This window comes from Salmo salar, chromosome ssa18, assembly GCF_905237065.1.
Source record: "Salmo salar chromosome ssa18, Ssal_v3.1, whole genome shotgun sequence".
NCBI lineage: Eukaryota > Metazoa > Chordata > Actinopteri > Salmoniformes > Salmonidae > Salmo > Salmo salar.
The window spans coordinates 1,841,510-1,853,719 of NC_059459.1; the positions used below are offsets into that span (position 1 = coordinate 1,841,510).

Below are 12,210 nucleotides of genomic sequence, written 5' to 3' on the forward strand. Positions count from 1 at the left end.
CTCGTTAATCTAACCACGTTGTCCGATTTCAAAAAGGCTTTACAGTGAAAGCAAAACATTAGATTATGTTAGGAGGGTACATAGACACAAATAATCACACAGCCATTTTCCAAGCAAGCATATATGTCACATAAACCCAAACCACAGCTAAATGCAGCACTAACCTTTGATCTTCATCAGATGACACTCCTAGGACATTATGTTATACAATACATGCATGTTTTGTTCAATCAAGTTCATATTTATATCAAAAAACAGCTTTTTACATTAGCATGTGATGTTCAGAACTAGCATACCCACCGAAAACTTCCGGTGAAGTTACTAAATTACACATGTTAAACGTTGACAAAATACATAATTATTTTAAGAATTATAGATACAGAACTCCTTTATGCAATCGCTGTCCGATTTTAAAATAGCTTTTCGGCGAAAGCACATTTTGCAATATTCTGAGTACATAGCTCGGCCATCAAGGCTAGCTATTCAGACCCGCCAACGTCGGGGCAGCCTAAACTCAGAATTACTATTAGAAAAATTGGATTACCTTTGCTGTTCTTCGTCAGAATGCACTCCCAGGACTTCTACTTCAACAACAAATGTTGTTTTGGTTCCAAATAATCCATAGTTATATCCAAATACCTCCGTTTTGTTCGTGTGTTCAGGTCACTATCCGAAGGGTAACGCGCGAGCGCATTTCGTGACAAAAAAATTCTAAATATTCCATTACCGTACTTAGAAGCATGTCAAACGCTGTTTAAAATCAATTTCTATGCTATTTTTCTCGTAAAATAGCGATAATATTCCAACCGGGCAATGTTGTATTAATTCAGAGAGAAAGAAAAAAATGGCGAGTTCTCGTGACCGCGCATCTCCAGTCTCACTGTCCCCAGGTTGACCACTTACAAACTCTGCTCCTATACTTTGCCCAGAGACAGCAGACACCCAATTCCACTTTCTGGCGGCTTTAGAGAGCCAATGGAAGCCTTAGAAAGTGTCACGTAACAGCAGCACAGATGCTGTAATTTCGATAGAGATGCAACAGAAGGACAACAAATGGTCAGACAGGGTACTTCCTGTACAGAATGTTCTCAGGTTTTGGCCTGCCAAATGAGTTCTGTTATACTCACAGACACCATTCAAACAGTTTTAGAAACTTTGGAGTGTTTTCTATCCAAAGCTAATAATTATATGCATATTCTAGTTTCTGGGCAGGAGTACTAACCAGATTAAATCGGGTACGTTTTTTATCCGGCCGTGAAAATACTGCCCCCTATCCCAAAGAAGTTAAGACGGGATAAGCAGCGTTCAATACCGGAGGAAAACAATGTGGAGTGTGCTTTCTGATCACGCACCTCTATCAAACAGTACACTTCCCTCGAACCTCGTTCTGAACAGCTGTACTTCTTCATTACACAAAGGAAAAACATCAACCAATTTCTAAAGACTGTTGACATCCAGTGGAAGCGATAGGAACTGCAAGCAACTGTCTTAGAAATGTAGGTTCCCAAAGAAAACCCATTGAAAAGAGAGTGACCTCAAAAAAGAAATCATGGTTGGTTTGTCCTCGGGGTTTCGCCTGCCAAAAAGTTCTGTTATACTCACAGACATCATTCAAACAGTTTTAGAAACTTCAGTGTTTTCTTTCCAAATCTACCAATTATATGAATATCCTAACTTCTGGGCCTGAGAAACAGACAGTTTAATTTGGGCACGCTTTTCATCCGGATGTGAAAATACTGCCCCCTATCCCAAAGAAATTAACGTCTAAAACCAGATATAAAGTATGTAGAAAAGATAACGGCGCAATATATTTTTAATAAGATCATCTTTGAGAACTAACAATCGCCTAAATTAAAACTAGACAGTCAGGGGGAACCTAAAATGTAAGAAATTTCATGGCATGGGCCCCCATTGTTTTTTGTTATAGCGAGTTACTCAGATGGCATAAAAAAACGCATAAGCAATGGCAAAATGTGTAGAATTGCAGGAAATTTGCTTTAAAACAGTTAAATATTGTCTGTGGTCAAGAGGAAGGGCCACCGCTGCTGGAAATTTTTTAGGGGAAACACTGGTGTCAATGTTCCATCTAAGCTTCGTGTGCAGCACCTTCAGGACTGCAGCGCAGAAGAAATGCCAGCCAGCGCAGAGATGTTGGCTGCACATCTGTTGATATTGTTTGTTAGTTAGCGAGTTATTAGCCAAGTTGTTTTTTAGTTTTTTTGCAATGATTGCTTCCAACAAGAGCACAAAACCTTTACCTGTTTAGCCAGTAAGTCAGGTAAAGAGCTTTCTTTTTGTCTTAAATGGGCAGTGTTTTATTATGAGACAGGCTTGAATAGGTAGCCCCCCCAAATTAAAAATAATGATCTGATTCTCTGTATTCTCTGTATTATTGTTATTATAATAATAATAATAGTGTTTTGTGCATTATATACAATGCAATTTCCAGTCTCCTATTAGGCCCATGGTGTTAACCTGTTATGGCTAGGGGGCAGTATTTTCACGGCTGGATAAAAAAACGTACCCGATTTAAATCTGATTATTAGTCCTGCCCAGAAACTAGAATATGCATATAATTATTAGCTTTGGATAGAAAACACTCCAAAGTTTCTAAAACTGTTTGAATGCTGTCTGTGAGTATAACAGAACTCATTTGGCAGGCCAAAACGTGAGAAGATTCTGTACAGGAAGTACCCTGTCTGACCATTTCTTGAACTTCTTTGCCATCTCTATCCATTACAAAGGATCTCTGCTCTAACGTGACACTTCCTACATCTTCCATGGGCGCTCAGAGCCCGGGAAAAAGCTGAATGACGTAATTCAAAGCCCTGGCTGAAACACACGAGCGCTTTTGCTAAGTGGTCTATCAGAGGACAAAGGGCTTACGCTCGTGCACTGGCCGCCCCCGTCTTTGTGTTTTTCCCTCTATTTGCCGAAACACAGATTCCCGGTCGGAATATTATCGCTTTTTTACTTTATTTTAAACAGCGGTTGACATGCTTCGAAGTACGGTAATGAAATATTTAGAAATCTTTTGTCATGAAATGCGCCATGCGCACGACCCTTATTTACCATTCGGATAGTGTCTAGAACGCACGAACAAAACGCCGCTGTTTGGATATAACGATGGATTATTTTGGACCAAACCAACATTTGTTATTGAAGTAGAAGTCCTGGGAGTGCATTCTGACGAAGACAGCAAAGGTAATAACATTTTTGTTATAGTAAATCTGATTTTGGTGAAGGCTAAACTTGGCGGGTGTCTAAATAGCTAGCCCTGTGATGCCGGGCTGTCTACTGAGAATATTGTAAAATGTGCTTTCACCGAAAAGCTATTTTAAAATCGGACATATCGAGTGCATAGAGGAGTTCTGTATCTATAATTCTTAAAATAATTGTTATGTTTTTTGTGAACGTTTATCGTGAGTAATTTAGTAAATTCACCGGAGGTATGCTAGTTCTGAACGTCACATGCTAATGTAAAAAAGCTGGTTTTTGATATAAATATGAACTTGATTGAACAAAACATGCATGTATTGTATAACATAATGTCCTAGGGTTGTCATCTGATGAAGATCATCAAAGGTTAGTGCTGCATTTAGCTGTGGTTTTGTTTTTTGTGACATTATATGCTAGCTTGAAAAATGGGTAGTCTGATTATTTCTGGCTGGGTACTCTGCTGACATAATCTAATGTTTTGCTTTCGCTGTAAAGCCTTTTTGAAATCGGACAGTGTGGTTAGATTAACGAGAGTCTTGTCACGAGAATCTAGACGTTCCGCTAGCGGAACACCTGCTCCAATATCCAATGATGGGCGTGGCGCGAAATACAAATTCCTCTACAATCCGAAAACTTCCATTTTTCAAACATATGACTATTTTACAGCATTTTAAAGACAAGACTCTCGTTAATCTAACCACACTGTCCGATTTCAAAAAGGCTTTACAACGAAAGCAAAACATCAGATTAATCAGACACCCATTTTTCAAGCTAGCATATAATGTCACAAAAAACAAAACCACAGCTAAATGCAGCACTAACCTTTGATGATCTTCATCAGATGACAACCCTAGGACATTATGTTATACAATGCATGCATGTTTTGTTCAATCAAGTTCATATTTATATCAAAAACCAGCTTTTTTACATTAGCATGTGACGTTCAGAACTAGCATACCCCCCGCAAACATCCGGTGAATTTACTAAATTACTCACGATAAACGTTCACAAAAAACATAACAATTATTTTAAGAATTATAGATACAGAACTCCTCTATGCACTCGATATGTCCGATTTTAAAATAGCTTTTTCGTGAAAGCACATTTTGCAATATTCTCAGTAGATAGCCCAGCCATCACGGCTAGCCATTTAGACACCGACCAAGTTTAGCCCTGATCAAACTCCGATTTACTATTACAAAAGTTTCATTACCTTTGTTGTCTTCGTCAGAATGCACTCCCAGGACTGCTACTTCAATAACAAATGTTGCTTTGGTCCAAAATAATCCATCGTTATATCCAAATTGCGGCATTTTGTTCGTGCGTTCCAAGACACTATCCGAAATGGTAAATCAGGGTCGCGAGCATGGCGCAATTCGTGACAAAAGATTTCTAAATATTCCATTACCGTACTTCGAAGCATGTCAACCGCTGTTTAAAATCCATTTTTATGCCATTTTTCTCGTAAAAAAGCGATAATATTCCGACCGGGAATCTCCGTTTAGCAAAACAGAGGAAAGAAAACAAAGCTTTCGGTTGACGCGGGCACGAGCCTGAGTCACAGTACTGTAACCAGCCACTATCCAAACGCGCTACTTTGTTTCAGCCAGAGCCTGCAAAGCCACGATTCAGCATTTTGCCGCCTTCTGAGAGCCTATGGGAGCCTTAGAAAGTGTCACGTAAGAGCAGAGATCCCCTGTAATAGATAGAGATAATCAACAAGGCCAAGAAATGGTCAGACAGGGTACTTCCTGTACAGAATCTTCTCAGGTTTTGGCCTGCCAAATGAGTTCTGTTATACTCACAGACACCATTCAAACAGTTTTAGAAAATTTAGGGTGTTTTCTATCCATATGTAATAAGTATATGCATATTCTAGTTACTGGGTAGGAGTGGTAACCAGATTAAATCGGGTATGTTTTTTTTTATCCAGCCGTGTCAATACTGCCCCCTAGCCCTAACAGGTTAACCTGTTGGGGCTAGGGCTAGCCTTAATCCCTCAGTTGGGATTGATATCAAGGCGGGAAATTCAAAACAAACTTCGATTTTCAAACAGGCTTTACGGTGAAAGCATAAAGTTAGATTATGTTAGGACAGTACATAGCCAAAAAAGTACAAACATCCATTTTCAATTCAAGGACAGGCGTCACCAAAAGCAGAAAACCAGCTAAAATTATGCACTAACCTTTGACAATCTTTATCAGATGACACTCCTAGGACATCATGTTATACAATACATGCATTTTTGTTCCATCAAGTTCATATTTATATCCAAAAACAGCATTTTACAGTGGCAGAATTTTTTTCCCCTCAAAAGCTTCCGGTGAATCAGCGTTACAATTTACAAAATTACTATTCGAAAACATAGGTAAATTATAATATTGTCATTCAAAGAATTATATACTGCTCAAAAAAATAAAGGGAACACTTAAACAACACAATGTAACTCCAAGTCAATCACACTTCTGTGAAATCAAACTGTCCACTTAGGAAGCAACACTGATTGACAATAAATTTCACATGCTGTTGTGCAAATGGAATAGACAACAGGTGGAAATTATAGGCAATTAGCAAGACACCCCCAATAAAGGAGTGGTTCTGCAGGTGGTAACCACAGACCACTTCTCAGTTCCTATGCTTCCTGGCTAATGTTTTGGTCACTTTTGAATGCTGGCGGTGCTTTCACTCTAGTGGTAGCATGAGACGGAGTCTACAACCCACACAAGTGGCTCAGGTAGTGCAGCTCATCCAGGATGGCACATCAATGCGAGCTGTGGCAAGAAGGTTTGCTGTGTCTGTCAGCGTAGTGTCCAGATCATGGAGGCACTACCAGGAGACAGGCCCGTACATCAGGAGACGTGGAGGAGGCCGTAGGAGGGAAACAACCCAGCAGCAGGACCGCTACCTCTGCCTTTGTGCAAGGAGGAGCAGGAGGAGCACTGCCAGAGCCCTGCACAATGACCTCCAGCAGGCTACAAATATGCATGTGTCTGCTCAAACGGTCAGAAACAGACTCCATGAGGGTGGTATGAGGGCCCGATGTCCACAGGTGGGGGTTGTGCTTACATCCCAACACCGTGCAGGACGTTTGGCATTTGCCAGAGAACACCAAAATTGGCAAATTCGCCACTGGCGCCCTGTGCTCTTCACAGATGAAAGCAGGTTCACACTGAGCACATGTGACAGACGTGACAGTCTGGACACGCCGTGGAGAACGTTCTGCTGCCTGCAACATCCTCCAGCATGACCGGTTTGGCGGTGGGTCAGTCATGGTGTGGGGTGGCATTTCTTTGGGGGGCCACACAGCCCTCCATGTGCTTGCCAGAGGTAGCCTGACTGCCATTAGGTACCAAGATGAGATCCTCAGACCCCTTGTGAGACCATATGCTGGTGCGGTTGGCCCTGGGTTCCTCCTAATGCAAGACAATGCTAGACCTCATGTGGCTGGAGTGTGTCAGCAGTTCCTGCAAGAGGAAGGCATTGATGCTATGGACTGGCCCGCCCGTTCCCCAGACCTGAATCCAATTGAGCACATCTGGGACATCATGTCTCACTCCATCCACCAACGCCACGTTGCACCACAGACTGTCCAGGAGTTGGCGGATGCTTTAGTCCAGGTCTGGGAGGAGATCGCTCAGGAGACCATCCGCCACCTCATCAGGAGCATGCTCAGGCATTGTAGGGAGGTCATACAGGCACGTGGAGGCCACACACACTACTGAGCCTCGTTTTGACTTGTTTTAAGGACATTACATCAAAGTTGGATCAGCCTGTAGTGTGGTTTTCCACTTTAGTTTTGAGTGTGACTCCAAATCCAGACCTCCATGGGTTGATAAATTGGATTTCCATTGATTATTTTTGTGTGATTTTGTTGTCAGCACATTCAACTATGTAAAGAAAAAAGTATTTAATAAGATTATTTCATTCATTCAGATCTAGGATGTGTTATTTTAGTGTTCCCTTTATTTTTTTGAGCAGTGTAGATTAACATCTCGTAAATGCTACCGCATTGCCAGATTTCAAAATAACTTTACTGGGAAATCACACTTTGCAATAAACGGGGTCCTATGCTAAGAACATGCTAAGAACAATAGGCTAGGATATACAGGTTAGCACCATCTAATATCAATAATACTATTGTAAATATCCCCTTACCTTTGATTATCTCCATCAGAAGGCACTTCCAGGAATCCCAGGTCCACAACAAAGTTCATAATTTATGTCCAAATAACTCCAAATTGTTCCATGTTGTTAGGCGTACAGTAGGCTCCTCAAAAGTAGGGCGGGGGGGGAGTCACGACGAAAAGTAAAAAAAAAATCTATTTACGTTCATTCAAACATGTCAAACGTTGTTTAGCATCAATCTTTAGGGCCATTTTTAACGTGAAACATCAGTAATATTTCAACCCGACCTCTCCTGTGTCTTGAAAACCGTTTTTGAAAAATGTCTTGCCTCACATGCACGCGCAGGTGCGCACAATAATGAAGTGACGACTCCCAGGGATGTCAACTTCTCTTCGTTGTCATCCGGTCTCTGTTCATCATAGACGCTTCAAACAACTTTATAAAGATCGTTGACATCTAGTGGAAGCCGTAGGAAGTGCGAAATGAATCCTTTGTCACTGTGTGATCTATTAGCAATGACTCGAAAATAGTACAGCCACAAAATTCTCATTTCCTGGGTGTATCTTTCTCAGGTTTTTGCCTGCCAAATGAGTTTTGTTATACTTACAGACACCATTCAAACAGTTTTAGAAAATTCAGAGTGTTTTCTATCCAAATCTGTTAATAATATGCATATCCTAGCTTCTGAGATGGTGTAGGAGGCAGTTAAAAATGGGCACATTTTTTGAAAATTCTCAATACTGCCCCCTAGCCCCAACAGGTTAAGTACATTTCCTGCAATTCTATGCATTTTACAATGGCTAATTATGTGACATTTTGCTCAAACAAAATCTACACTGCTAAATTAATTGTTTTTGGAATGTTCAATTCCCCCTGACTATCTAGAATGCCATTAGAGTGCAAAGTTGTCATCAAGGAAAAGGGTGGCTATTTGAAGAATCTCAAATATATTGATGTTTTAACCAAAAAAGTGTACTACATGATTCCATGTGTTATTTAATAGTTTTGATGTCGTCACTATTATTCTACAATGTAGAAAATAGAAAAAATAAAGAAAAACCCTTAAATGCAATAATTTCTCTACACTGCCAAGATAGGGAGTCTGTAAAATGTTTGCTGAAATTCAGGCACGCCGATGGGCCGAACGCGCCCATTGCAACGCCCACCACCTGAGCCCCTTTTTTTTTCTCCAGAATAAACCCTGTAATAGGCCTACATTGAACAACAGGCTGCTGTAGACGCACAGAAATCAATATCTATTTTAATATAAACATTTTATGGGATGCATTTGATCCTTTGCTTTTACTGGTACGTCAGTCTGATAGGCCTAATGAGCTCAAATGGCCTCAGTAGCTTACTTGGCCACTGTCTAAAACTGCAACCTGCAGTGGATACAGCCTAAGTGTTCAATGTAAACGCATGCAGGAAGTTGCACAGAATGCTCACAAAGTTCAAGTTTCCCCTCACAAGAGTTTAAATTTGCTTAGTGCCCCCCAAAATTTGGATGAACATTGGTCAGTGGGCCTAACCTGCAATAACTATGATGGCTAGATTACTGATTTATGATTGACATCTCCAGCTTAAAGCTGGGTCATGTTCATAAGGGCACATAATGGAAGTTTTAAAATGATCACGACCCTGGTGATCGGTTGAGTCACTTCTTCCTGCTCCTCCAGATCAACAAGCAGAATGAGCAGATGCATGGGCTGCTGGCCATCGCCCTGACCATGTACCCCATGCGCATCGACGAGAGCATCCACACCCAGCTCAGGGAGAAGTACGGAGACAAGATGCTTCGCATGCAGAAGGGGTGAGCGAGAGCGAAAGACACTCGAGACAGTTATAGGCCCAATCCCAAATCAACCCCTAGACACTACGTGGAGATCTGACAGGATTTGATTGGTCTAAGTCAGTGGTTCCCAACCGTTGTGCACTGGTGTGCCTTGAGGAACTCTCAGGTGTGCGGCAACTTTTTACAGCCATGGGTGTGCCATGGTTAAAATAAAAGTTGGGAACCACAGGTCTAAGCAATTTGGTGAATCTTCCACCGTGCTTATCAGAGGGCAAGGTAGAGCTATTACAATATTGCTTACACCTGTAAGGGTCTAGGGTTTGAATTTGGCCATAGTTGGTGTTTGAGTCCTGGCTGACATGACTGTGCGTCCCCCCCCAGAGACCTGCAGGTGTTTGAGGAGCTCTTCAGCTTCGCCTGTCCCAAGTTCCTGTCCCCGGTGGTTCCCAACTACGACAACGTGCACCCCAACTACCACAAGGAGCCCTTCCAGCAGCAGCTCAAGGTGTTCGCCGAAGAGGTGCAGCAACAGGCCCAGCTCTCCACCATCCGCAGGTAATGCGCTATCTTTGTGAGAGTCGGATGCGCTGCTACACTCATATCTCTGTTAGGGGCCATGATGTTGATTAGGGTTGACTTCAGTGGGGTACACTGTAGAAAATCTAAAATTTGTGTCTTATTGGACAGATAAAATAAGATTAGCTTTAATGTCCTCAAAGAGAATTTGTATTGGAAATTCAAGTTCAGCACCTCCTTGTTTCACGGCATTTCTAAAAGTTTCTCCCTACTGAACACGACCCATGTTAGAGAGCATTGCTCTCTAACATGCTTCCTTGGTTCCCTCCCTCTAAACTCTCCCTGCTCCATCTCCCTTCTGTCCAGTTTCCTGAAGCTCTACACCACCATGCCCGTGGCCAAGCTGGCAGGCTTCCTGGACATGACAGAGCAGGAATTCCGCATCCAGCTGCTGGTCTTCAAACACAAGATGAAGAACCTGGTGTGGACCAGTGGCATCTCTGCCTTGGACGGAGAGTTTCAGTCCGCCTCTGAGGTCGACTTCTACATCGACAAGGTGTGTGCACTGTGTGTGTGTGAGACAGAGCCTACTCATGTCATTTTAGAGACTGTTTAATGAATTAACTCTTTGGAAATAATGTTTTGAACTAACCTGTATTCCCTGTCTGTTATGTGCCTGCAGGACATGATCCACATCGCAGACACTAAGGTGGCCCGCCGCTATGGAGACTTCTTCATCAGACAGATCCACAAGTTTGAGGAGGTGAGAAATGCTACATTTTCAAATTACTTTAGAGCTGTATTTCCATGTAGCAACAGTCCTTGTTTTCCTTTTGTCCTAGTATTTCTGTTACATTGCAGACATTTGCTTCTGTATTTTCTTTTTTATATATAAACCTTCCCAGAGAATAGAAAAGTTAGTCTCCTTCATGATATTGGATTTGGTTTAACTTAAGATACATTTCTGCTTCTGTGTGTTATTCGCCATGCAGTTGAACAGAACGCTGAAGAAGATGGCTATGAGTGGAGCCAGCACCACAACCACCCGGGCCACATGAGTCGGAACTCTGATTTACAGTGTGTGGCCTACCTGGCTCTCTTGGATCCACCAAGAGAACTATCAATAATGTTTTTCTATGTAGTTTGAAAACAAAAGATGAAGTGGTGTCCTGCTGGTGTTTTGTTCAGGTGCACATGTGGTCATTTTTATTAATGAACAGGTTGTACTGTGATTTTAGTACCTTTTACGAATAGTACAGTAGTTGATGATGATGAATCAGAACCACTAGATGGCAACATTTAGCTACCAACGTTTAAATTACTCTATCGTAAAAGTTATAAAACTTGAGTTTTGTATGTTATTAGGTGAACTACTGAGATTATCTAATGTATAACAAATGTCAACTATAAAATGTCATCCAATATCATGAGCTGTGTATTGAAATTGTCATCCTTCATGTATTTCCAGATACTAAATTATTCTACCGCTCTGTTGTTCGCTACATACTTTGGTCTGACTGCCATCATTGAAGTAGTTTGTGGTGACGAGGGGCCTTGTACAAAACCAACCAATCAGGATCAAAGCCAATGACAAATTTTCAAACTGCCGCTTTACCCACATGTTCTGCCTCTGGTCCAACCTATCAGTTTCTGGACCAATCGGATGCCCCTGAATGTGTTCGCATTCGGTGAAGGGTCAGGGAGGTACTCAGATCCAGACTTGTGGAGAAGAAACTAATGTCTATGGGTGTGGTGTAGTGTTTGGCCGTAGCAAGGAGTCTGGGTAGCCAGGCATCTGTCAGGTCAACTTCATCAAGATAGTCAGTGACTGCTCAATCAGTAGACACATGATCAGCATAGTGTGTAGTTTTACAGTATAACTAGTTACCAGCTCCTCAGTGCTCCAATAGTGAGAGGAATTGCCTACACACAGACCCTGGGACTGAGGCAGTTGCATATTTATTTTTTTATCACAGATCATCCACAACATTTCTCAACACGTAACTCAGGGCTGGGTGACAATGACAATAAATAATGCTTAACACTCAGGTCGGGAAACGGTTGCTATACAAAAGGAAAACCGACAAATGTCTCCAAAGTACAATGTAGTACACATATTTCAAACATCCATTTTGTCTCTACCCATTTTGGTAAGAGCATTTTTTTTCTTCCAAAATATTTTTTGGTACGAGTCATTTTTTTTGCTTTACAATAAAATAAAGCAAATGCTGCTCATTTTGACCATGAACTCACTCTGGTGGCAATGTCATGTTTTTTTTGTGGGGCAGCATGCCCTCTTTTTCTTTTATATATATATATATACTCCCACCCTTACCCCTTCTGGCAACCCAAGGGCTAGATTCATTCCATAGGGCTGAAGATACGGGGTATAGCGCAATTGAAATTTAAAAACAAAGTTCTCACACTGCATTCACGGTAAACACTGCATATATCGGCTCAATCTTGCTATACCGCAGATCTTCAGTGCTATGGATTGAATTTTGCCTGAAGATAAGGCTTCCAGTTCCATACTGAGGCATTGTTCCACTCTTACTCAA

The 12,210-nt window shown here is 41.6% G+C and overlaps 1 protein-coding gene across 1 annotated transcript in view; it reads left to right on the forward strand.

Annotated features, from left to right (window-relative positions):
* Nucleotides 1-11,082, forward strand: part of eif3s6ip (eukaryotic translation initiation factor 3, subunit 6 interacting protein) — a 20,971-nt gene extending 9,889 nt beyond the window's left edge. The window contains exons 11-15 of the mRNA XM_014154435.1: nt 9,021-9,154; nt 9,518-9,691; nt 10,019-10,208; nt 10,335-10,415; nt 10,645-11,082. Of these exons, the coding sequence (XP_014009910.1) occupies nt 9,021-9,154; nt 9,518-9,691; nt 10,019-10,208; nt 10,335-10,415; nt 10,645-10,710 (645 nt within the window). The 3' untranslated portion in view covers nt 10,711-11,082. The remainder of the gene's footprint in view (nt 1-9,020; nt 9,155-9,517; nt 9,692-10,018; nt 10,209-10,334; nt 10,416-10,644) is intronic.
* Nucleotides 11,083-12,210: the final 1,128 nt, after the last annotated feature.